The following is a 27,611-nucleotide window of genomic DNA, read 5'->3' on the forward strand; positions in this document are numbered from 1 at the left end:
GACATCAAAACTATGAAATAACACATATGGAATGATGTAGTGACCAAAAAACAAATCTAAATATATTTGAGATTCTTCAAAGTAGCCACCCTTTGTCTTGATGATAGCTTTGCACACTCTTGGCATTCTCACAACCAGCTTCATGAGGTAGTCACCTGGAATGCATTTCAATTAACAGGCGTGCCTTGTTATAAGTTATTTTGTAGAATTTCTTTCCTTCTTGAGACGATCAGTTGTTTTGTGACAAGGTAGCCCTATTTGGTAAAAGACCAAGTCCATATTAGGTCAAGAACCGCTCGAATAAGAAAAGAGAAACAACAGTCCATTACTTTAGGACATGAAGGTCTGTCGATCCAGAAAATGTCTTCAAGTGCAGTCGCAAAAACCATCAAGCGCTATGATGAAACTGGCTCTCATAAGGACCGCCACAGGAAAGAAAGACCCAGAGTTACCTCTTCTGCAGATGAGAAGTTCATTCGAGTTACCAGCCTCAGATTGCAGCCCAAATAAATGCTTCACAGAGATAAAGTAACAGACACATCTCAACATCAACTGTTCAGTGGAGACTGTGTGAATCAGGCCTTCATGGTCGAATTGCTGCAAAGAAATCCCTACTAAAGGACACCTATAAGAAGAAGAGACTTACTTGGGCCAAGAAACATGAGCAATGGACATTAGACTGGTGGAAATCTGTCCTTTGGTCTGAGTCCAAATTTGAGATTTTTGGTTCCAACTGCCGAATGGATGATCTCTGCATGTGTGGTTCCCACCGTGAAGCATGGAGGAGGTGGTGTGATGGTGTGGGGGTGCTTTGCTGGTGACACTGTATGGGATTTATTTAGAATTCAAGGCACACTTAACCAGTGTGGCTGCCACAGCATTTTGCAGAGATACGCCATCCCCTCTGGTTTGCGCTTAGTCCCACTATCGTTTGTTTTTCAACAGGACAATAGCCCAACACACCTCCAGGCTGTGTAAGGGCTATTTGACCAAGAATGAGAGTGATGGAGTTGACCTGGTCTCCACAATCACCCTGACCTCAACCCAATTGAGATGGTTTGGGATGAGTTGGACCGCAGAGTGAAGGAAAAGCAGCCAACAAGTGGTCAGCATACGTGGGAACTCCTTCAAGACTGTTGGAAAAGCATTCTAGGTGAAGCTGGTTGAGAGAATGCCAAGAGTGTGCAAAGCTGTCATAAAGGGTGGCTACTTTGAAGAATCTCAAATCTCAAATATATTTTGATTCATATGTTTTGATTTTTTTTTGCTTACTACATGATTCCATATGTGTTATTTCATAGTGTTGATGTCTTCACTATTATTCTACAATGTAGAAAATTGTAATAATAAAGAAAAACCCTTGAATGAGTAGGTGTGTCCAAACTTTTTGACTGGTACTGTATAGTGTATAACCAGCCCAGTTGCCCCGACCTGTTTAATAAGGAAAAAAGACCCGGCCCACCAGGTGAGTGTAATTATTTATCAGGTTGAACAGAAAACCAGCAGGCTCCAGACCTCGTAGGGTAAGAGTTGAATACCCCTGATGTAGGGAATAGGGTGCCATTTTGGATGGAGCTAATGTCTGCAGGTTAGAGCTTGTCTGTTTGTTTAGTGTCATGGCATAGGTGGGGAAAACATGTTTTGATGAAGCATTAGAGCTTTTCCTAATGCTTAGCCTAAGGTAGTAGTGATGTTACTGATTATCTAGGCTACTCTGTAGATCTTCAAGACACGCTGTTAGTTTCCTGATGTCTTTGCTAATAAATAGCCAACTGTGTTCATTTGACTGTGCTTGCTGACACAGGATGACCAGCAGTGTCTGGGATAGAAAAAAACAGGATGGCAGTTGGCAGTTTGTGCTAGCCTAGTACTGCAGCCTGTGTTGTGGGAAAGAGAACGTGTAGGATTATTTTGTCTGAGAGAAGAGGCTCACGTTCAGCACTCCTCCTCAGGTCTTTGATCTGAGCCCTGTTTTATCAATCCCATGGTTCTACGTACACTCCAATCCAATAATGCTATTATGTTCTAACCACTCAATATTCCACACTCTCTAGCTTCCCCTGTAAAACCCAGTGGAACTGTAGAAGGGAGGGAGGGCGTTTTATGGTGTGTTTGTGGTGCAATGAGTAATGGTATATTGATCCATGAGCTCATTCCCCTCCCACCCCAGTAGTTCTGGCTGAAGTACTGCCCCAGAGTAGACAGCCATGAGCCATTCCTCTACTGCTGACATAGGCTCATAAAGCACAAACCGATGACAGCCAAGGCATGGAAGGCAGTGATGTAGTGCACTCACTCAACAACGAGCAGCTTGTTTCCTACCTATTGAATGAGATGACAGCACAGCAGACAGGAATTGTTCTGTGGTGTGGTCTCTCACCCTGGGGCCCAGCTGGCCTGCCTGTCCCGTCTTCCCACAGTCCTCTCTGGCTGCTCTCTGAAATGTGACACCAGCAAGCAGGCAGCATAAACCCTGCTGCAGGGGCCTAGGTAGTCAACCACTGACTAACAGATGCTGTCTCAAATGGCACCCTATTCTCCATGTAGTGCACTACTTTTGACCCTTATGGGAATAGGGGGTGCCATTTGGGACGCAGTCTGTCTCTCTCTCGTTCTCTCTCTCTCGTTCTCTCTCTCTCTCTCTGGTTTTCTCTCTCGTTCTCGTTCTGTGTCTGTGTGTCGTGTTTACACCGTGCCAGGCTGGAGAGCTGGCTGGCTGCTGGCCAGTTACTGTAACAGTCCCATTTGTATCTGCAACCTACATATGTGGCATTTCAGGCTGCAAGCAGAAGCCTCTCCAGCACCTCAGACAGCCATTGACCAGGGGAAGGAAGGTCTGTGTGTATCTGGCACCTACTACCATACCCAGTTCAAAGGCACTTAAATATTTTGTCTTGCCCATTCACCCTCTGAATGGCACACATGAGCAGTGCCAGGGTAGACTAAGTCTGCCACGGTTGTTGTCTGGCATGGGCCATCACCACCTCCTCTCCCTCTCAGTAGGAGCCAGTTCAGAGGGACTGAGGAGCTTTACTCTATTAAGCATCACACAGACACATGCTGGACTTCCTGTACAAGCGTGGCATCGGGCTGCAGTCTCAGTGCCCAGTTTGATTCTCTGGAGACTCTTTAAGAGTGAATTGGTGTTAGGTAACTTTTGGCATCGTGTCAGTAGGACAGTGCATCAGCACAGTGCAGCAGGTTTCTACACTAGTCCTGTTAACCCTGCTGTATGACTGGATCCTTCCCTCATTTTATGGCATTTCATTTTTCCCCCCACACTTCCAGTGGAAGTCCTCTGGAAGAAAAACATGAAGCATTAACAATGTTCTTGCTTAGAGACCCCCAAAGCAAGTCTTTGTCAGCTGCTCTGTGGTGGAGAGGCTACTAGCTCAGTAGACAGTAGTATGGTAGGGCTACTGTAGAGTTTCCCAAGGTGCACCACCATTTTCTTTCTGGAACTTTCTCCCTCTTATCTGTGCAATCTCGGTGATGCCATAGTGCCTGGCTGTCCCTTTTGATTGTATCCCCAGTACACCTGGAACACTTCTATTCAAAGGCTTTTCCAGCAGCTCTGATGATCACAACAGTGCCCAGCCTTTCCCTGACACATGGCCAGTGACTGACTACACAACAAGTATTCCCTCTCATCTTCCCTGCCATGTGATAAGGTTGTTTCCTTTCTAGGAGTGTTTCCCCACTGGGAGATGAAACAAGAAATGGAAGCAGCTTAAAAAGGCAATCTGTTTTTTGCTTGGTCATGCTACTCAGTGCTCCTGCATTCACTCAAACACTCACACACAGTGACTTTGCAACCATGCTGTCCTCTACTCTGATATTCAACCTAACATACAGCAAGAGAGGGATATTAAGTATTTATGTAACTTTACTTTAGTGCGGCTCAGGAGTTATTCTTGGCAAGATGCTTGGCAACAGGGAATTTCATGTAGTCTGTGTTGTGACTCAGTCCACACTCTCTGTAGTAGCTTTGTTTCAGTTTATTACTTACCTAACTTTGCATGTTAGTTTACTGTACTTTTTAGCTAGCACTTTGCAGTCCATTTTAAATGTGTCATTTTAGCAGACGTTCTTATCCAGAGCAACTTACAGTATTAGTGCATATATTTCCATACTTTTTTTTGTACTGGTCCCCAGTGGGAATCGAACCCACAACCCTGGTGTTGGTGTTGCAAGCACCATGCTCTACCAACTGAGCTACATGGGAGACTGCTGAGCCTTGATTATTGGGGTCATTCCCCTGAGTAGGCCTATGTAGTCTAACCCCTATTCTCGTCCTTCTCTTTCCTACAGATGTGTGGTGGTGCTGCTGAACCCCAAGAAGAACAAACAGCATCACATCCTCAACAGCTCCAGGTGAGGCTTCATACGGTGTAACTGCTGCCTCCTGGTCAGTCCGTCAAGCCAGGCAAAGCCAGGAGAGTGGGTGGCTGCAGCCAGCTAGTCACAGTCACTTAGGCTTAAGGGTTCCTCCTCATACATAGCTTACATACCTAAACTACAACAGTAACGATTGTAATAGCAATTCCATGACAATAGTCTTGGTTTGTTGCATAGGCTACATACCCAGCCATCACCTGTGTCTCAAGACATGTCCAAGTTTATCATAAGACTTGAACAGAATCCATCAGTGATTTGTATTTCCTGCAACTTTCTGAAAAAGCGAAGAGAATGCCTCATCTGTATGTGCAGTGCGAGCGTCTACCACTTTGTGTAGCTGTTAGCGATGATGCTAATGAAAAGTCTTCTGGTAAATGGAAAGGCTTTCACAAAAACCTTCAGTTAAATTTGAACTACAAAGTAGCCTATGCTGACCTGGCAGAATGATCATGATTATTTGCATCAGTCCAGTGGGAAGCCCTGGAGAATTCCAGGTGAAGTGCCTTGCCCAAGACCACAGCCACAGACTTTTCACCTTGTCGGCTCCGGGATTCGAACAAGTGATCTTTCGATTACTGGCCCAACGCTCTAACCTCGAGGCTACCTGCCACCCATATACAGTTCCAATCAAAAGTTTGGACACGCTTACTCATTCCAGGGTTTTTCTTTATTTTTTAATATTCTCTACATTGTAGAATAATAGTGAAGATTTTTGGTTCCATGGAGTAGGATTGCCTAACTCTGTAGGACCTGTAAATACAGGCCATCTGGATGAGCGGGAGGGAGCTAGTCTATAGTGTCTAACACAACATGGCTTATGGAACGACTGAACAAGAGCACTGGACAGACAGTCAGCCACGACCAAAGCAGCACCCGGCTTCAAAGCCACTGCCAACCCCTTTCATGTGTGGAAAAAGCACAGGTAGGTAGATGTGGTCGCGTCATTAGGGCTGAAAAAATGTCCTCTAAATCAATGTGACTAGCTGGCTCCATCCAGTCTTCATTCTGTCATATACCGAGATGAGTTTGTTTTCTTAATCTCTCCTTGCTGGAGACTAAAACTGGAACTTAATTCCCTCTCTGCTTTACTCCTACAGCTCATCACTCTACAGACTAATTATTACCCTGCCGTGATTAGATCACAGTTCAGTAATGCTTAATACAACATTTGATAAGAGAAAAGCTGCTTGGCTATGCATCAAACATTCGACACCTAGCTAGGGGGAAATTTAGCGTTCCAAATGGCAACCGGTTCCCCACATAAGCCCTAGGGCATAAATGTATTTCCAATGAAGTATTGCACAACATAGGTTGCCAGACAATCTCTGTGTGCTAGTACTGGACCGTGGTAACGGCTTCAACAGTTTAAGAAACACCTTGAAATTGAACCTTTTTAAACAACCATTTGACTCCCAGTCACAGGCCATTGAGGTGACCATTCAGCCAGATACTATTTCTGCAACACTCGTCTTTACCACCACAGGGTGTATCGTTTTACTGTTCTCAGACTGTACTGTTGGTACAGCAGCAATTGTGTAGGACTCCTTTCCTGTGGTGTAGGAGCCTCTAATCTTTACTTTAGTGTGTGACGATAATCATCAGATTGATGTATTGATTGTGGTGAGTGTGCCATTGTCATAGAGTACACCCCAAGCGGAAAAACCCCTCGAGACCAGGATGCATTCACTTATTTTCGACAGTAATGAAACGTTTCCTCTCCTCTGTCTCCTATTCTCTTCACAGGAAAACCATCACCACTCTGTCATTTTCCCCTGATGGCAAATTTGTGGTCACCGGAGAGGTGAGTGTCATTCCATTGTTAGGGACCTATAAAATCTGTGATGCGAAAAAAAAACGTGGACAGAATCACGGAATCCAGACATTAAAACAGAATTCAACAGTATTCAAAAATGTGTCAAACTTAATAGGGAATCAACTGAATGTATTTAAAGTGAATTAATTTGTCAAATTGTATCATAAGACTTGAACAGAATCCATCAGTGATTTGTATTTCCTGCAACTTTCTGAAAAAGCGAAGAGAATTCCTCATCTGTATGTGCAGTGCGAGCGTCTACCACTTTGTGTAGCTGTTAGCGATGATGCTAATGAAAAGTCTTCTGGTAGATGGAAAGGCTTTCACAAAAACCTTCAGTTAAATGTTAACTACAAAGTAGCCTATGCTACTTTTCTATAAAGAAAAGTGTGATTTGAGAGTGAAAACCTGAAAATAGGGGAAAGCGGACACCTGGAAAAACAAAACAGAATTTTGGAAAAAACTAAACGTAATCAGGCAAAATATAAAACAGATTTTTTTTAGGGCCCTATATTGTGTCTTTGCATGCCGTGATGAAATGATGATACTGTAGCTTCCTAAAAAATTGCTGACCGTTTCCTGATCCACTGCCAGGGCATGGTAGAGCTATCATTGCAGCGTCCAACACCACAGTTCATAAACGGAACACTGTCTGTACCACATCTACAAAGGACTGTGTCTATAGCTGTGACTGTACCATGAAAACACACACTGTGTGTGTGTGTGTGTGTGTGTGTGTGTGTGTGTGTGTGTTCGCACTGCACCATTGACTCTCTCAGTGCACGCGTGTGTGTTAGTTTAATCCATACTAGCCAGAAAAGTGTGTGTGCTGTTGCAGGGTTGCCATGGCAGCAGGAGGGGGCAGGGTGCCAGACTGACTCTGTCAGCTGTCTGAAGGAGAGAGAGAGAGGGAGGGAAGAGGAAGAGGAAAGAGGGAGACTTCCATGGATGTGCCAGTGGCAGAAGGCACACAGCACGTGCTGGTGCTCAGCTCACCCTGCCTCTCTGTCGTCTGTGGTGTAGCTGACTGACCATGCTGTCAGTGACAATGCTGCCTCCCCTATGTATGCTCTCAAAGGGAGGTCCCTCTGTTCAGTCTGCTTCTGTTATTTCTTATAAAGAGCTAGACAACATCTCTCCTGATTGTGTTTTGTTCTAAGGAGATGCAGCAAAAGCTAATCCCAACCATGGGTTTACTGTACCTAGCTGCTACTGTAGTTGGTTAGATTTATTTACCATCAAAACACTACACGTACCTGTATCTGACATTTGTAGAAATATGCCTTATCAGGTCGCTCATACAGTACCTCTTTCCATAGCCAGTATAAGAATGATGCGTACAGAGGGGATGTATTAGAATATGTTTCCTGGCTTAAGCTTCCCTCGCCTGTCCTCTTTAAATTCCCTCCACTTGATCTTCTGTTCTGTCGTTGAGTTGCATAAGACAAATCATTAGCAGATTGGGAAGCAGTTACAGGGTACATTGAAGAGCTTAGTGGAGACTAGAGCGTCTCCTGTCCATCTGCATGATCCAGGGATTCTGACTGTGGCGACATCACCTTGTGAACACAAACCTGTCAGGTGGTTATTATAACAATTGACTTGCTGCTATAAATAAAAGTGGGAGAAAAATGAATATAGAATGTGGGGGATGTGTGACACATGGTGTGTAGAGTGAAAACAAGCACAATGGTTTGTACATTATCTGCTCTATTATGCATTATTTTCTCTCTGTCTGTCTGTCTCTCTCTCTGTCTTTGTCTGTCTCTCTCTCTGTCTCTCTGTCTCTCTCCGTCTTTGTCTGTCTGTCTCTCGCTCTGTATTTGTCTCTGTCTCTCTCTCTGTCTCTCTCTGTCTTTGTCCGTCTGTCTCTCTCTTTGTCTGTCTCTGTCTCTATCTGTCTCTCTTTGTCTGTCTGTCTCTGTCTGTCTCTGTTTCTCTTTCTCTCTCTTTGTCTGTCTCTCTCTTTGTCTGTCTCTCTCGTCTCTCTCTTTCTCTATGTCACTCTGTTTCTCTGTCTTTCTCTCTCTGTTTCTCCAGAGTGGGCACATGCCTGCTGTGCGGGTGTGGGACGTTGCAGAACGGACCCAGGTTGCTGAGTTACAGGAACATAAGTACGGCATCTCCTGTGTGGCCTTCTCCCCCAATAGCAAGTACATCGTCAGCGTGGGATACCAGCACGACATGATTATCAATGTTTGGGCCTGGAAGGTAGCTAGCAACTCTCTAAACTAATGACAAAGTAATGACAAGGCAAAAACAGGTTCTTAGAAATTTTAGCAAATGTATAAAAAAAAAAAAAAATGAAATATGACATTTCCATTAGTATTCAGACCCTTTACTCAGTACTTTGTTGAAGCACCTTTAGCAGATATTACAGCCTCGAGTCTTCTTGCATATGACGCTACAAGCTTGGCACACCTGTTTTTGGGGAGTTTCTTCCATTCTTCTCTGCAGATCCTCTCAAGCTCTGTCAGGTTGGATGGGGAGCGTCGCTGCACAGCTATTTTCAGGTCTCTCCAGAGATGTTCGATCAGGTTCAAGTCCAGGCTCTGGCTGGGCCACTCAAGGACATTCAGAGACTTGTCCCGAAGCCACTCCTACATTGTCTTGGCTGTGTCCTTAGGGCCGCTGTCCTGTTGGAATGTGTACCTTTGCCCCACTCTAATGTCCTGAGCACTCTGGAGCAGGTTTTCATCAAGGATATCGCTGTACTTTGCTCCGTTAATCTTTGCCCCGATCCTGACTAGTCTCCCAATCCCTGCCGCTGAAAAACATCCCCACAACATGATGCTGCCACCACCATGCTTTACCGTAGGGATGGTGCCAGGTTTCCTCCTGATGTGATGCTTGGCATTCAGGCCAAATAGCTCAATCTTGGTTTCATCAGACCAGAGAATCTTGTTTCTCATGGTCAGAGTCCTTTAGGTGCCTTTTGGAAAACGCCAAGCGGGCTGTCATGTGCCTTTTACTGAGGAGTGGCTTCCGTCTGGCCACTCTACCATAAAGGCCTGATTGGTGGAGTGATGCAGAGATGGTTGTCCTTCTGGAAGGTTCTCCCATCTCCACAGAGGAACTCTGGAGCTCTGTGGGTGACCATCGGGTTCTTGGTCACCTCCCTGACCAAGGCCCTTCTCCCCCGATTGGTCAGTTTGGCCGGGCGGCCAGCTCTAGAAAGAGTCTTGGTGGTTCCAAACGTCTTCCATTCAAGAATGATGGAGGCCACTGTGTTCTTGGGGACCTTCAATTCTGCAGAAATGTTTTGGTACACTTCCCCAGATCTGTGCCTCTACACAATCCTGTCTTGGAGTTCTACGGACAATTCCTTCGACCTCATGGCTTGGTTTTTGCTCTGATATGCACTCAACAGTGGGACCTTATATAGACAGGTGTGTCTTTCCAAATCATGTCCAATCAATTGAATTTACCACAGCTGGACTCCAATCAAGTTGTAGAAACATCTCAAGGATGATCAATGGAAACAGGATGCACCTGAGCTCAATTTTGAGTCTCATAGCAAAGGGTCTGAATACTTGTAAGGTCATTCTGTTTTTATATTTTTAATACATTTGCTTTGTCATTATGGGGTATTGTGTGTAGATTGAGGAGAGATTTTGAAAAAAAAATCTATTTTAGAATAAGGCTGTAATATATCAAAATGTTGAAACCGTGAAGGGGTCTGAATACTTTCCAAATGCACTAGACCGGTATAGTGGAAAATGGTAAGTGCTGTTTTTAGCTACCCTTCAATGTTTTATACTATTTTTCCTTTATGCTTCTCTGAGGACAAAGTATATATCCACGGTTGATCTAAAGCTCTGTTCTGTGCTCTTCTTCTCCGCTCAGAAAAACATAGTGGTGGCAGCCAACAAGGTGTCCAGTAAAGTCACAGCTGTGTCCTTCTCAGATGACAGCAACTACTTTGTCACGGCAGGGAACAGGCACGTCAAGTTCTGGTACCTGGATCACACCAAATCATCCAAGGTATTCACACAGTCACACCAAATCATCCAAGGTATTCACACAGTCACACCAAATCATCCAAGGTATTCACACAGTCACACCAAATCATTCAAGGTATTCACACAGTCACACCAAATCATCCAAGGTATTCACACAGTCACACCAAATCATCCAAGGTATTCACACAGTCACACCAAATCATTCAAGGTATTCACACAGTCACACCAAATCATTCAAGGTATTCACACAGTCACACCAAATCATTCAAGGTATTCACACAGTCACACCAAATCATCCAAGGTATTCACACAGTCACACCAAATCATCCAAGGTATTCACACAGTCACACCAAATCATCCAAGGTATTCGCACAGTCACACCAACAACAACATTTCTTAAAGGGGCAGTGTGCAGTTGCTACATCCATTATTGATGAAAATGAATATGTGCCCATTGATTGTTTCCTGAAGAATATAATGTATAAATGCCTCCTGAGCTTAGTTCACCTGTTGTACGCCATCAGAACCCATAATATAAGCCAATGTTTGTAAACAATGTAAATGTAAACACTATATAGCCTCAACATGGATAAAACTATACTGAACAAAAATATTAACACAACATGTAAAGTGTTGGTCCCATTTTTCATGAGTTTAAATAAAAGATCCCAGAAATGTTCCATACGCACAAAAAGCTTATTTCTTAAAAATGTTGTGCACAAATGTGTTTACATCCCTGTTAGTGAGCATTTCTCCTTTGCCAAGATAATCCATCCACCTGACAGGTGTGGCATATCAAGAAGCTGATTAAACAGCATTATCATTACACAGGCACACCTTGTGCTGGGGACAATAAAAGGCCACTCTAAAATGTGCAGTTTTGTCACGCAACACAATGCCACCGATGTCCCAAGTTTTGAGGGAGCGTGCAATTGGCATGCTGACTGCAGGAATGTCCACCAGAGCTGTTGCCAAGTAGTATTTCTGTCTGTAATAAAGCCCTTTTGTATGGAAAAACGTATTCTGATTGGTTGAGCCTGGCTCCCCAGTGGGTAGACTTGGCTCCCATGTGGGTGGGCCTATGCTCCCCTGCCCAGTCATGTGAAATCCATAGATTAGGGCCTAATGAATTTATTTCACTCGACTGATTTCCTTCTATGAACTGTAACAGAGTAAAATCTTTAATTGTGTTTATTTTTGTTCAGTATAAATGTTGATATCATGGATATACACTCCTGTTCAAAAGTTTGGGGTTACTTAAAAATGTCCTTGTTTTCCATGAAAACATACATGAAATGAGTTGCAAATTGAATAGGAAATATAGTCAAGACGTTGACAAGGTTATAAATAATGATTCTTAATTGAAATAATAATTGTGTCCTTCAAGCTTTGCTTTCGTCAAGTAATCCTCCATTTGCAGCAATTACAGCCTTGCAGACCTTTTGGCATTCTAGTTGTCTGTCAATTTGTTGAGGTAATCTGAAGAGATTTCACCCCATGCTTCCTGAAGCACCTTCCACAAGTTGGATTGGCTTGATGGGCACTTCTTACGTATCATACGGTCAAGCTGCTCCTACAACAGCTCGATAGGGTTGAGATCCGGTGACTGTGCTGGCCACTCCATTATAGACAGAATACCAGCTGACTGCTTCTTCCCTAAATAGTTCTTGCATAGTTTGGAGCTGTGTTTTGGGTCATTGTCCTGTTGTAGGAGGAAACTGGCTCCAATTAAGCGCCGTCCACAGGGTATGGCATGGCGTTGCAAAATGGAGTGATAGCCTTCCTTCTTCAAGATCCCTTTTACCCTGTACAAATCTCCCACTTTACCACCACCACAGCACCCCCAGACCATCACATTGCCTCCACCATGATTGACAGATGGCGTCAAGCACTCCTCCAGCATCTTTTCATTTGTTTTCTGCGTCTCACGAATTATGTTCTTTGTGATCCGAACACCTCAAACTTAGATCCGTCTGTCCATAACTTTTTTCCAATCTTGCTCTGTCCAGTGTCTGTGTTCTTTTGCCCATCTTAATCTTTTATTTTTATTGGCCAGTCTGAGATATGGCTTTTTCTTTGCAACTCTGCCTAGAAGGCCAGCATCCTGGAGTCGCCTCTTCACTGTTGACGTTGAGACTGGTGTTTTGCGGGTACTATTTAATGAAGCTGCCAGTTGAGGATTTGTAAGGCATCTGTTTCTCAAACTAGACACTCTAATGTACTTGTCCTCTTGCTCAGTTGTGTACCGGAGCCTCTTACTCGTCTTTCTATTCTGGTTAGAGACAGTTTGTGCTGTTCTGTGAAGGGAGTAGTACACAGCGTTGTATGAGATCTTCAGTTTCTTGGCAATTTCTCTCATGGAATAACCTTAATTTCTCAGAACAAGAATAGACTGATGAGTTTCAGAAGAAAGTTATTTGTTTCTGACCATTTTGAGCCTGTAATTGAACCCACAAATGCTGATGCTCCAGATACTCAACTAGTCTAAAGAAGGCCAGTTGTATTGCTTCTTTAATCAGAACAACAGTTTTCAGCTGTGCTAACATAATTGCAAAATAATTTTTTTAATGATCAATTAGCCCTTTTAAAATGATAAACTTGGATTAGCTAACACAACGTGCCATTTGAACACAGGAATGATGGCTGCTGATAATGGGCCTCTGTACGCCTATGTAGATATTTCATTTTTTTTTTTGCCGTTTCCAGCTACAATAGTCATTTACAACATTAACAATGTCTACACTGTATTTCTGATCAATTTGATGTTATATTAATGGACAAAAATGTGCTTTTCTTTCAAAAACAAGGACATTTCTAAGTGACCCCAAACTTTTGAATGTTAGTGTATGGCTTTATCATGGCTATCATGGGCTCCCGAGTGGTGCAGCGGTTAAAGGCACTGCATCTCAGTGCTTGAGGCGTCACTACAGACACCCTGGTTCGATTTCAGGCTGCATCACAACCGGCCGTGGTTGGGAGTCCCGTGGGTCGGCACCTAATTGGCCAAGCGTCGTCTGGGTTTGGCTGGTGTAGGCCGTCATTGTAAATAAGAATTTGTTCTTAACTGACTTGCCTAGTTAAATAAAGGTTGAATAAAAAATAAAAATGGATGGTCAGTACTTGCATCCATAGCTCTGTCTATGAATTTGAGAGTGGCTACATTTCTCCAGGCTTATCCCTCAGCTCCATCACTCATCCATAACTGACAAATAATAACTAATGCTGGTTCTAACTGAGCCTCTCAGGAATGTTTCTCTCTAATATAATGGTTGCGTTCCAAATTGCACACTCTTCCCTATATAGTGCATTATGTAGGGAATAGGGTGTCGTTTCCCCCAACTTGTCATCTTGATCTTCAGCCGTTCCATATATTGGTTCAATTCCAACACTAACGTAATTAATCTACGCAATTAATCAGCAAGCCCCTGATCATTAGTTTAATCTCTTGTGTTATTGTTGGAATGTAAACTATCAAAATAAAGTCGCACACTCCATGTATAATCTCCCAGCAATTGAAGGGGTCTTTACCCATGTTTGGACATCACTGTGCCTTCCTCAGTGTAATGTCATGAACACTTCAACCAGGTTATGGAGACACACAGTGCAATTGGTGTAACCAATGACAGTAGTGAGGGGTGTGTCTTAATGATTAAGTTAATTGAAATTAATTAGTGAAACTGTTAAAAAATAGTATATGGCATATTAAATATATTAAGCTATTGTTACCATATAGAAACATAATGGAATATTGTACATCATATTAGCATCAACATACATTATTGTTTCATTCAATTTCACATAATTTCGTATTTCATATTTGTTACATGTAATCTTTTGGCTCAACCTTAAGATATAATTAACATCATCAACAGGGGGAACAAATCTGTACAACGCTGGGTTGGAGGTCAGAAGGACCAGTTGGGGAAAGTTCTCTCTAATCGCTCAAGCTATTAGAATAAAGACAGATGTCACATATCTACTTCAATAGCCATGTTGAAGCCGTATAGAAGGTCTTACATCCCGGGGTTTGGGATAACATAACAAACTGATGAACTAGATCTATCAGACCCCATAGCAATATCTTTCTAATCATCGCTCCAACCCTTCTCCCCTCCCTGCCTCCCTCTGTCCGTCTGCTAGGTGAACGCCACGGTTCCTCTGCTGGGTCGCTCGGGGCTCCTGGGGGAGCTGAGGAACAACTTCTTCAGTGACGTGGCATGTGGGAAGGGTCGTAAAGCCGGTAGCACCTTCTGCATCACCTCCTCAGGCCTGCTCTGCGAGTTCAATGACAAACGCCTGCTGGACAAATGGGTGGAGCTAAGGGTGAGTAAGTAGACTCTGGGGTCACGTTCATTAAGGGCACAACGTAGCAAAACCTTTTGCAACCGAAAACAGACATGAGACTTGTTATAAGACAAATTCATAGAATCAAGAATTGGCTTCCTTGACTCAATAATTTATAATCATAAGTATTCTTCTGCAGGGTTCAAAAGCCATATAAACTAAAAAGGAAACACTGAATTTGATGACATATTCCAGTTTATTGGACAAATTCAGGCAGTAGGCTACTTCTCGGTTTCACTGGGACTGAAGCTGCCTGGCTGTATCCACAGGCGTAGAGTAACACTGAATCGTTTTGTCTAAAACTATCTGAATGAATGGCGATGTATCACTATAGTAACGATTATGTGTAAATGTTGGCAGAGAGAGAGTTAGTGATTTATCACAGCTTTTTACTGCATAATCAGATTAGAATATAACCCCTTTTCAATCTACATGTGGCACAGTTTCAAACTTGACTTGGCTACTTCAAAATATCCTCATTCTACATGTAATCTAGCCACCGACTTTGTCTTACAAAACACAGCTTTCACTTCTGCATAAAAGTAAATTGTAGACAGACAACTGGCTCGTGTTGGTGAAGTATTAATTTGACCTTCCATGCTGCTGTCTGTCTAATATCAGTGTTGTTCTGCTTTTTCCTCCTCTCACACTGTCCAGAAGAACGACAGTGTCACAGTAAGTCTGTCCATTACCTGTCCTGCAGTTCCATGTCACATCAGCTGAAAGTTATTCCCCACCCCCTTCTCCGATTCCCCTGAGCATCCCATTGGAGGGTTTCTCAGAATGCTGCATTCTATCATGCCTTTGACATTCCACCCTATTGGTGTGTTGATGTGAGCACCACTCTCAGCTATAGGCTAACGTTAATTCACATGACAAGCTGTGGTCAATGTGATTATCAGCATCACTGCTCACATCACTGGTCACTTTACTTTGGTGTTGGTGTGAGAACAAACATGAACTCATCAGTGTTTTCACCCCAGGCCTTAGATAGATACTGCTAGTGCTCACCTCAAGTTCTGAGGGCCTGAGAAAATAATGTTGACTTGTGGGATACTCTGTTTGTGGGTTTTAGCTGTAATGTACTGCATGGGAATTATCAGTCAAACAGTCAGCTTGTACAGTTTACATTACATTTGACATTTTAGTCATTTAGCAGACGCTCTTATCCAGAGCGAGTAACAGGAGCGATTATTGTTAAGTGCCTTGCTCAAGGGCACATCGACAGAACCAGCGACCTTTCGGTTACTGGTCCAACACTCTAAACCGCTAGGCTACCTGCCTCTCCTGCTACAGAATTCATGCAGCATTACGATCAAACCAGCTCTGAGGTCACAACAACCTTTTCCTGAACTTGTACCACATGATTGTAACCCACTCTGCTACCTTCCTGCTAACAGGGTTGAAGTGGGTGCACAGTCATGCTTTTGTAGCAGACACAGGACCAGAGGGAGGGAGGGAGGGAGGGAGGGAGGGGGAGAGAGAGAGAGAGAGATCTGTCTCAACTGTAGCTACTCCTTTACATTCCATCCTGGCATATCAGACAGCTTGATATCAACCTCTCCACTCAAGCTGCTCATCTCAAAACTGACTTCATTCATTTACGCTCTTAACATTCTCACTGCGAAGCCACCAGTGTGGATTCATTTAAAAGCAGGCTGTGATCTAGCCTGTATCATGTGACCACAACATCCAACTAGGACATGACTTTCATCCCCTCACATCAACTGCATATCTTATCTGCTTTAGGCATGAGCGGGATCATCCTCTGTCACAACTACACTGTCATATACACTCCTCTTCCCCAGAGGCCACTTGAAGCTGCCACTTTGGTATATATTGGTTTCTCCCCTACTAAGAGAGTTGCTTCTCTGGCATGCCGTGGTTAGCAGTGCACTGCCTGTTGGGAAAGCACAGCATGCTTTGGCAACCTGAGCCCAAGTGGAGAATGTGTAAAAAAACATTTAGTAAATGACTGTTATTGGACTTGCAGAAAAAGCTGTGTCCATTCTGGGCTGCATGCCTGGCTGAATTACTGTTATTCATCATTTCAAGCATCATTCTGGTAAATTGTAGAATTATATTGTGTGTTGTTTTCAAGCTGGAGGCCTAGATCTGGATCTGTTGTGTGGTTCATGGAGTGGATACCATATCCCATCTCCTTCACCACAGTGAAATATATGTTGTGTGGTTCATGGAGTGGATACCATATCCCATCTCCTTCACCACAGTGAAATATATGTTGTGTGGTTCATGGAGTGGATACCATATCCCATCTCCTTCACCACAGTGAAATATATGTTGTGTGGTTCATGGAGTGGATACCATATCCCATCTCCTTCACCACAGTGAAATATATGTTGTGTGGTTCATGGAGTGGATACCATATCCCATCTCCTTCACCACAGTGAAATATATGTTGTGTGGTTCATGGAGTGGATACCATATCCCATCTCCTTCACCACAGTGAAATATATGTTGTGTGGTTCATGGAGTGGATACCATATCCCATCTCCTTCACCACAGTGGAATATATGTTGTGTGGTTCATGGAGTGGATACCATATCCCATCTCCTTCACCACAGTGAAATATATGTTGTGTGGTTCATGGAGTGGATACCATATCCCATTTCCTTCACCACAGTGAAATATATGTTGTGTGGTTCATGGAGTGGATACCATATCCCATTTCCTTCACCACAGTGAAATATATGTTGTGTGGTTCATGGAGTGGATACCATATCCCATCTCCTTCACCACAGTGAAATATATGTTGTGTGGTTCATGGAGTGGATACCATATCCCATCTCCTTCACCACAGTGAAATATATGTTGTGTGGTTCATGGAGTGGATACCATATCCCATCTCCTTCACCACAGTGAAATATATGTTGTGTGGTTCATGGAGTGGATACCATATCCCATTTCCTTCACCACAGTGAAATATATGTTGTGTGGTTCATGGAGTGGATACCATATCCCATCTCCTTCACCACAGTGAAATATATGTTGTGTGGTTCATGGAGTGGATACCATATCCCATCTCCTTCACCACAGTGAAATATATGTTGTGTGGTTCATGGAGTGGATACCATATCCCATCTCCTTCACCACAGTGAAATATATGTTGTGTGGTTCATGGAGTGGATACCATATCCCATCTCCTTCACCACAGTGGAATATATGTTGTGTGGTTCATGGAGTGGATACCATATCCCATCTCCTTCACCACAGTGGAATATATGTTGTGTGGTTCATGGAGTGGATACCATATCCCATTTCCTTCACCACAGTGAAATATATGTTGTGTGGTTCATGGAGTGGATACCATATCCCATCTCCTTCACCACAGTGAAATATACTGCATATCATTCTGTTTCTGTCATACTTTTTTGTTGTTGAACAGTTTCATTTTCAAAATATTTATTTTCTAGTGAAACCACTTCTTCTGCCAGATTAAACTACTTGAGAGATGTTCTTATATTGTTTACCCAGGTTCCTAGCTATAGTAAAGTGTGGTAATCAGTATTTACACAGACGGACAAGTATGTGATGCTTACTCAATGTTTCCCCTATGTTAATTTAGCAGCGGCGAGCATCTGCGTAAAAACCAAAGAGTTTGGTTATACCGAACTCTTTCCGTGATGGTAAAATGTTTTCACTGTAAACTTCAACATCTACAACCAGTTATAAAGTATGTAGAGAAGATAATGGAGCAACATATTTTTAAATAAGATTGAGAACTAACAAAAATAAAAACTAGATGTCAGGGAGAAGCAAAAATTCCCCAAATGTCATGGCATGTGGCCCCCATTGATTTTGTTGTAATATTTGAGTCACAGATAGCGTAAGAACAAAAAAAAACACATTTTCTCTCCACCCCAATGCAAAAAAGCTAGAATTGCAGGAAATGTCGTTTCTAAGGCCAAGAGCTGGACATTTAAAGTGTTGGGTCGGAGATGTGCCAGTGGCCACGCCCACCACTCCCATAAGCTAACCTTGCCACCGCTGCTGGAAAAAATCCTATGGGAAACACTGTGACTGCTAGGTCCTAGTGGGTTCTCTGATGCCTCTCTGGCAATGGTCTTCAGTTCAATATGTTCAATATCATTAACAGACAGCACTGTAGCTCTTTTCTGCTGTCTCTGCAATTCATTTCTCTGAAGTCCTGGGCTGCATCCCAAATAGCACCCTATTCCCTATGTGTTGATCTAGTGAGGCAGAAGGGAATGGAGCCAGCCAGGTCCCTGTCCTGTCTTCTCTACATCCTGTAGTGGAGGAAACACTGACGTGTGTATGTTTTACGTAGTGGACAGTAAGTGTGTCCTCTCTAACCATCCTCCTCTGCCCTGCAGACCAGTCAGGCCACATCTCTGTCTGTGACGGACGAGCTGATCTTCTGTGGCTGTGCCGACGGCACGGTTAGGGCCTTCAGCCCCGTCAACCTGCACTTCATCTGTACCCTGCCCCGCCCACACTGCCTGGGCACCGACATCGCCACCGTGGTGGAGGCTAGGTGAGTGTCCCCGACCTTAACCTCCACACAATGCAGACAACGTGCAGAGGTTTTTATGTGTGCAATAATTCATATTGTATAATGAATTGGGGCTGTAATTGCCTATATCGTGACATAGGAAAAAAAATTGGATATGAGAGAACCTGTTTTTTTATCAACATTATGACTTTTAAATGTCGCCCTGGTCGTGAATGAAGTATTTAAATGGTGTCTTTGTGACTGTGGGAAGTGGGAACAGTCTCTGTCTGTCCTGTTGGTTAGCCAGAGCGGTGTGGGTTGTGTGGTATCTTGTTCTCATACAGCATCATACTCTACATACCTATGCAAATACCAAGCAAACCAACTACACAAAATATCCTTTAATGATTTCCTGTTCATCCAGGATGCATGTGGGCCCAGCTGGAGTTAAATGTCATTGTTTTGTATTCCAGTATCCCCCTCAAGCTCTTTTTAAATCAACGTTTTGTTGTTGATGCCTTCAGTAAGACGGACAGAGATTCCTCTGAGAGTTGGTTCTTCTCCTCATAAATATGGACTGAGTCTGGAATGCTGCTGGTTCATTTCCCTGTTCAACTGACTTCCTGACAATAGGCCCCAGATGTTATAACAGATTATCTGAATAATCATGTATGTAGCATGTTTGTGTGGGTTGTGAAAAATCCCACCAATGGAATAACTAACTGCATGTTTGCATCCCAAATGACACCCTTTTCCCTATTTGGTGCTATTAAGTGAAGCCAAGCTGCTATTAAGTGAAGCCATCAAGGTCAGCTCACTGCTGTTTATAGAGGTTTCTGTGGGAAACGCCATAGACGGGCAAGACATCTCCAGTAGGCACATTATCCTCTGGCCAAAAACACAACCATTAAATCGTTGGTAAAGGGATGCCAGCCCGGCCAATAGCTGGGCTTTTCTCATAACCACTGAATTGGGTTAGCTTGTACTGTAACTATAAAGTATCTCTGGGTTCTGGAAAAGTGCTTTATAAATTCAATATATATTTTTATTTTATTAGAGTATTACAGTGTTCTTACATCCTAACTCTCCCTCCCTCCAGTCACCTCTTCAGCCACAAGATGGACGCCCGGTGTCCAGACACGGTGGCTGTATCTTATGACCCTGCGAGCCGCTGGCTGTCCTGTGTCTACAACGACCACAGCCTGTACGTGTGGGACGTACGGGACCTCCGCAAAGTGGGCAAGGTCTACTCCGCCCTTTACCACTCGGCCTGCGTGTGGAGCGTCGAGGTAAAGCCGGGAGGGAGGCCTGGAGGAACATGTTGCTCTTTACTCCCTGTGTAGAGATCGTTTTACATATAGAAAAGAAACAAGATACCTGTTGCACACTGTTCAATGGTGGTCTCATATACAGTGCATTCGGAAAGTATTCAGACCCCTTGACTTTTTTCACATTTTGTTACGTTACAGCCTTATTTGCACATTTATAAAAAAAACAACAGCTGAAATCACATTTACTTAAGTATTCAGACCCTTTACTCAGTACTTTGTTGAAGCACCTTTAGCAGTGATTACAGCCTCGAGTCTTCTTGAGTGTGACGCTACAAGCTTGGCACACCTGTTTTTGGGGAGTTTCTCCCATTCTTCTCTGCAGATCCTCTCAAGCTCTGTCAGGTTGGATGGGGAGCGTCGCTGCACAGCTATTTTCAGGTCTCTCCAGAGATGTTTGATCAGGTTCAAGTCCAGGCTCTGGCTGGGCCACTCAAGGACATTCAGAGACTTGTCCCGAAGCCACTCCTTTGTTGTCTTGGCTGTGTCATTAGGGCCGCTGTCCTGTTGGAAGGTGAACCTTCACCCCACTCTAATGTCCTGAGCGCTCTGGAGCAGGTTTTCATCAAGGATATCGCTGTACTTTGCTCCGTTCATCTTTGCCCTGATCCTGACTAGTCTCCCTGCCACTGAAAAACATCCCCACAACATGATGCTGCCACCACCATGCTTTACCGTAGGGATGGTGCCAGGTTCCCTCCTGATGTGATGCTTGGCATTCAGGCCAAATAGCTCAATCTTGGTTTCATCAGACCAGAGAATCTTGTTTCTCATGGTCTGAGTGTCTTTAGGTGCCCTTTGGCAAACTCCAAGCGGGCTGTCACGTGCCTTTTACTGAGAGTGGCTTCCCTCTGGCCACTCTACCATAAAGGCCTGATTGGTGGAGTGCTGCAGAGATGGTTGTCCTTCTGGAAGGTTCTCCCGTCTCCACATAGGAACACTGGAGCTCTGTCAGAGTGACCATCGGGTTCTTGGTCACCTCCCTTAACAAGGCCCTTCTCACCCGAATGCTCAGTTTGGCCGGTTGGCCAGCTCTAGAAAGAGTCTTGGTGGTTCCAAACGTCTTCCATTCAAGAATGATGGAGGCCACTGTGTTCTTGGGGACCTTCAATGCTGCAGAAATGTTTTGGTACCCTTCCCCAAATCTGTGCCTCGACACAATCCTGTCTTGGAGCTCTAAGGACAATTCCTTCGACCTCATGGCTTGGTTTTTGCTCTGATATGCACTGTCAACTGTGGGACCTTATATAGACAGGTGTGTCTTTCCAAATCATGTCCAATCAATTGAATTTACCACAGTTGGACTCCAATCAAGTTGTAGAAAGGATGATCAATGGAAACAGGATGCTCCTGAGCCCAATTTCGAGTCTCATAGCAAAGGGTCTAAATACTTATGTAAATAATGTATTTTTATATTTTTATACATTTGCCAAAATGTCTAAACCTGTTTTTGCTTTGTCATTATGGGGTAGTGTGTGTAGATTGATGTTATTTAATCTATTTTAGAATAAGGCTGTAACGTAAGAAAGTGTGTAAAAAGTCAAGGGGTCTGAATACTTTCTGAATGTTCTGTATGTTGTTGTGTGCAGCGGAGCATTCAACCGCGTGTGGTTAGCTTATTATTTTCCATGGAGCCGTTTTTCCTCCCTGCAGCTGGAATCTATCTGGATGTGCATACACTAGTTTAGAACAGATGTTTCATCTCCTCTGTACCTGTCAGGTGTTCCCAAAATGTAAATATTAATCTACATACATCATCTCTCCTAGACGATAGGTCTACTGATGTTTCATGTCCTCTGTACCTGTACAGGTGTACCCGTCTCCTAGACGATAGGTCTACTGATGTTTCATGTCCTCTGTACCTGTACAGGTGTACCCGTCTCCTAGACGATAGGTCTACTGATGTTTCATGTCCTCTGTACCTGTACAGGTGTACCCGTCTCCTAGACGATAGGTCTACTGATGTTTCATGTCCTCTGTACCTATACAGGTGTACCCGTCTCCTAGACGATAGGTCTACTGATGTTTCATCAAATCAAAATCAAATTTATTTATATAGCCCTTCGTATATCAGCTGAAATCTCAAAGTGCTGTACAGAAACCCAGCCTAAAACCCCAAACAGCAAGCAATGCATGTGAAAGAGGCACGGTGGCTAGGAAAAACTCCCTAGGAAAAACTCCCTAGAAAGGCCAAAAACCTAGGAAGAAACCTAGAGAGGAACCAGGCTATGAGGGGTGGCCAGTCCTCTTCTGGCTGTGCCGGGTGGATATTATAACAGAACATGGTCAAGATGTTAAAATGTTCATAAATGACCAGCATGGTCAAATAATAATAATCATAGTAGTTGTCGAGGGTGCAACAAGCACGTCCGGTGAACAGGTCAGGGTTCCGTAGCTGCAGGCAGAACAGTGGGAACTGGAGCAGCAGCATGGACAGGTGGACTGGGGACAGCAAGGAGTCATCATGCCAGGTAGTCCCCAGTTGCATGTCCTCTGTACCTGTACATGTGTACCCGTCTCCTAGACGATATGTCTACTGATGTTTCATGTCCTCTGTACCTGTACAGGTGTACCCGTCTCCTAGACGATAGGTCTACTGATGTTTCATGTCCTCTGTACCTGTACAGGTGTACCCGTCTCCTAGACGATAGGTCTACTGATGTTTCATGTCCTCTGTACCTGTACAGGTGTACCCGTCTCCTAGACGATAGGTCTACTGATGTTTCATGTCCTCTGTACCTGTACAGGTGTACCCGTCTCCTAGACGATAGGTCTACTGATGTTTCATGTCCTCTGTACCTGTACAGGTGTACCCAGACAGGGTAAGTGATGGCAGGCAGCCCTGTCTGCCTCCAGGCTCCTTCCTCAGCTGTTCTTCAGACAATACTGTCCGGCTCTGGAACATTGATGGACACAACACAACTCTCAGCCGCAACGTCATCAGCAATGTACGTCTGTCTCACTCTCACACACCCTTTATCTAAACCCTGATCTCAATATGAATGACTGCTGATTGAGTTTTGATGCAAAGTAGTTCTACTCAAGAACCTTTGAATCCTGAGTTATGCCACAGATAGAACAATGAGAGCGATATTTCACTGGATGTATAAATGTGAAGCATCCTGTTGGCGTTTCCACTCACTACCAAATATGGTAGTGAGAGGAAGCCCACTGGCCGGCAGTGGAAGAAGATGGAACGAGATGGATTTTAGTCGACATTCTGCAAATCTTCTCATCATTTAAACATTTGATCTCCAATACAATTTTCTGTTCCCAAAACTAGAATCTGTTCTGAACAGAACGGACTAAGTTTTGTAGACTTGCAAAAGTTTTTCAAAATGCCGTTGTTTAGGAGTGCAAAGGTGAATTGAGTTATTGCACATGCGCACTTCACAGAGTAGGTGTTCCCTAACAGAAATATGCAGATGTATACTAGAATAAACCAATAGGATATCGCTAGTGTGTGCTTGGCTCTGCCCACCTCCTCCTTGTCCTGCCCACTATGACTCATGTGTTTCCTTTGGAAACGACAAGCTGTGGTCAATCTTGTTTTAGTTATAAAAAATCTTTGGTATTGCTTTAAGAGGGGGAAACTGATGCTGTTGCACATACCCCCAAATTCTCAGCTAATAACCCCCCCCCCCCCCTCCCTCTGTCCAGGACCTCCAGAAGATCATCTACATGGACAACAACACAGCCGGCCTGCTGGACACAGAGTGCCTCAACTCGGGGAATGGAGAGAAGGCCGACCCCCAGACCTCCGAGACCAGGACGGGCATCAGGACCATGTGTGTCAGCCCAGACGGGCAGCACCTGGCATCGGGCGACCGGACCGGCACCTTGAGGTACTGTTGGAGAAAAAGAGCGGTTTGTTCGCACACCTGTAGTTCAGTCTATGGAAGAAACTATTGTAGAATGAGAAACTCTAGCACACTGGTGTTCTTGATTACTCCACAAACAATTGATTGGATCCCTTTAAACGAATTAATTTTTGGGTCAGTAGACCTTCAACAGGGTAAACCCTGAGGTACAGTACCCCTGCTATGCCGTCCCAGAGAGAGCCTTGTTTTCCATCACTACCCCTCAGGACTCAGCACCTCTATGTCCTAATGAAATTACCTAACTACACTCCTGGGAGGGTGTGTGTGATCGCGTACTTGTGTGTGATCAGAGCTGTGTGTGTTCGTTAAATTGGGGTTGGAGTAGACTGGTGTCCATTCAGGCAGCAGCCTAGCTGACTCTCTGTCCACATCACTGGACGGATAGATGCTGACCCAGTTAACACCAAGGCTACTTTTTGTTAATGAACTTTGTCACGCAAAACTGAATGATGGCGGTCTACTCTGCATTCTACTGCGGCCCAGCGGTGTCTCTGTGTGTGGAGAGACTGAGCTGTAACAGTGTGCTCCTCGCAACAACAAAAAATGGTGTTATGGGAGCATAACAGGACTAATCAAGTACTATTTTGTTCTGTTTGCTGTTGCAGGATCCACGATCTGGAGAGCATGGGGGAGATTCTGAACGTTCAGGCCCACGACTCAGAGATCCTGTGTCTGGAATACTCCAAGCCTGAGACGGGTACATTCAATTGTTATCAGAATTATTTTAAAATCTTTTATTTAACCTTTATTTAAGTAGGCAAATTGTTAACATAATAACATATTCACCTTCTATGTAGTTAGCTAACTCATACTGAATACAGATATTTATTGTTAGCTTGCAAGCCATGACAAGCCTGATACGGCTAAGGCAGATTTCCCCTCTTCTGGGAGGAAATGAGAGACTACATGGTTAAAGATACTACTGAAGGTATAAACCACTATCAGCTGGTTGCCAGATGCTTCACCAACCTCCCGGTGACTTGTGAAACAAACCACTTCAGAGCTCCAGCATGTTATAAAGAGACTGGGTTGGGTCCAAATGTACTGTATGTCAATTCTTCTTAGTCAAAGTTTAAATGAGCAGCTTTATAGAATTAACTTTCCTGGTTCACACATTAAAACCAAAACATCCAATAAGAGATTTGTGAAATGGAATGTAAAAATGATTGAAGTTATCTTTGTAACTACTGCTATAGTCAACAATATCAACACACACCCATGTTTAATCTCATTTGAATGTGTTGTTACAAAGTGTCTGTGTGTTCAGTGGGGCTATTAAGAGGGTTATCAGACCTGGTGAAGTGCCGTCCAATTCAGAGAAAAGCAAGGCAGAGCATATTATGCCTGCATGGCTTGTGCAGGCCTGAGGGTGTGTTGTGTGAGCTGGGGGCTTGGGTAGTACACTGGCATTGGTCCCAGTCCTGCTTGGCTCTCCTCCAGACCTCCATCATCTAGCCCCAGTAGCAGCACATCTGTCACACTGGCTGCGTCCCAAAAGGCCCTGGTCAAAAGAAGTACACTATATATAGGTAATAGGGTCTCATATGGGATGCATCCAGTGGCTCCCATGTTAGTAGGAGGATTAATAATATTTCGATGTTCTTAGTGGATCATTCCTCTAGGTATCCAGTTGGCACCACACAGAGGAGCAGATAGAGGGCTAAGAATAAACCCAGTACACTGCCTCTGGCTGCCTGCGCTATACGGTGCCCCTGCACTATACGGTGCCCCTGCGCTATACGGTGCCCCTGCACTATACGGTGCCCCTGCGCTATACGGTGCCCCTGCGCTATACGGTGCCCCTGCGCTATACGGTGCCCCTGCGCTATACGGTGCCCCTGCGCTATACGGTGCCCCTGCGCTATACGGTGCCCCTGCGCTATACGGTGCCCCGGCGCTATACGGTGCCCCGGCGCTATACGGTGCCCCGGCGCTATACGGTGCTCCTGCGCTATACGGTGCCCCTGCGCTATACGGTGCCCCTGCGCTATACGGTGCCCCTGCGCTATACGGTGCCCCTGCGCTATACGGTGCCCCTGCGCTATACGGTGCCCCTGCGCTATACGGTGCCCCTGCGCTATACGGTGCCCCTGCGCTATACGGTGCCCCGCCCCTGCGCTATACGGTGCCCCTGCGCTATACGGTGCCCCTGCGCTATACGGTGCCCCTGCGCTATACGGTGCCCCTGCGCTATACGGTGCCCCTGCGCTATACGGTGCCCCTGCGCTATACGGTGCCCCTGCGCTATACGGTGCCCCTGCGCTATACGGTGCCCCTGCGCTATACGGTGCCCCTGCGCTATACGGTGCCCCTGCGCTATACGGTGCCCCTGCGCTATACGGTGCCCCTGCGCTATACGGTGCCCCTGCACTGACCGGTGCCCCTGCACTGACCGGTGCCCCTGCACTGACCGGTGCCCCTGCACTGACCGGTGCCCCTGCACTATACGGTGCCCCTGCACTGACCGGTGCCCCTGCACTGACCGGTGCCCCTGCACTGACCGGTGCCCCTGCACTGACCGGTGCCCCTGCACTGACCGGTGCCCCTGCACTGACCGGTGCCCCTGCACTGACCGGTGCCCCTGCACTATACGGTGCCCCCGCACATAGACTCGGTACCGGTACCCCCTGTATATAGCCTCATTATTGCTATTTTGTGTTACTTTTTTAAAAAACGTTTGTTTATTTAGTGAATATTTTCTTAACCAACAATGCAAGTTTAAGAAATATAAGAGTTAAGGGCTTATATGTAATCATTTCACGGTAAGGTCTACTACACCTGTTGTATTCGGAGCATGTGACAAATACAATTTGATTTGATAGTAACACCTCAAAGGGTGATAATAGTCAGATAACAGCCATTGCCCTGCTGGGCCTATATTCACAAAGCATCTCAGAGTCGACGAGTGCTGATATAGGATCAGTTTAGCCTTTTAAATCATAATGGATAAGAGGGGGAACCTGGTATTGCTATGCAATTCATCCTCGATTCATCCTCCACATTCAATCTCAGCAAGGAGAGGGTAGTGCTTTTCATTTATTGAAATGATTCCGGTTGGAAATTCAATCAAGTCCACTCTGGGGAAGTGCTTCAAATCCATTTTTGATTGGTTTCGATATCCATGTGATGTGTCCGTTAGCTCATTGGTTATTAGGCTAATATAAGATGCTTTATGGCTGTTAAAAACAAAAAGGACCTCCTAATGAAAAGGATTTACCACCACTGAAATGGAGAACAGGGGTTGGCTGCTGGTAAGTTGCTAGTGTCCTGGAGTATCCTGGAGTGTAATGTAGGCCTGTATGTGGTGTGAAGAAGGTTTTTTTCTTGTAATGACTGTGATATGTGGCTGTTTTGACCCATTTGAATGCACTGACTATAAGTCGCTCTGGTTAAGAGTGTCTGGTAATGAAT

At 44.6% G+C, this 27,611-nt stretch overlaps 1 protein-coding gene across 5 annotated transcripts in view; it reads left to right on the forward strand.

Moving 5' to 3' along the window:
• LOC115162065 (mitogen-activated protein kinase-binding protein 1) overlaps nucleotides 1–27,611 on the forward strand; it is a 58,544-nt gene that overhangs the window by 11,785 nt on the left and 19,148 nt on the right. For 3 of the 5 annotated variants that reach the window (XM_029712997.1, XM_029713000.1, XM_029712998.1), the window contains exons 3-13: nucleotides 4,312–4,374; nucleotides 6,142–6,199; nucleotides 8,252–8,422; nucleotides 10,058–10,195; nucleotides 14,314–14,496; nucleotides 15,175–15,192; nucleotides 18,873–19,033; nucleotides 20,091–20,280; nucleotides 23,127–23,267; nucleotides 23,980–24,164; nucleotides 24,806–24,897. In XM_029712997.1, coding sequence (XP_029568857.1) covers nucleotides 4,312–4,374; nucleotides 6,142–6,199; nucleotides 8,252–8,422; nucleotides 10,058–10,195; nucleotides 14,314–14,496; nucleotides 15,175–15,192; nucleotides 18,873–19,033; nucleotides 20,091–20,280; nucleotides 23,127–23,267; nucleotides 23,980–24,164; nucleotides 24,806–24,897 — 1,400 coding nt within the window. Of the gene's footprint in view, nucleotides 1–4,311; nucleotides 4,375–6,137; nucleotides 6,200–8,251; nucleotides 8,423–10,057; nucleotides 10,196–14,313; nucleotides 14,497–15,174; nucleotides 15,193–18,872; nucleotides 19,034–20,090; nucleotides 20,281–23,126; nucleotides 23,268–23,979; nucleotides 24,165–24,805; nucleotides 24,898–27,611 lie in introns of all 5 variants that reach the window. The other 2 variants (XM_029713001.1, XM_029713002.1) reach the window with 2 other exon arrangements.

The sequence above is a fragment of the Salmo trutta genome, chromosome 25, assembly GCF_901001165.1.
Source record: "Salmo trutta chromosome 25, fSalTru1.1, whole genome shotgun sequence".
NCBI lineage: Eukaryota > Metazoa > Chordata > Actinopteri > Salmoniformes > Salmonidae > Salmo > Salmo trutta.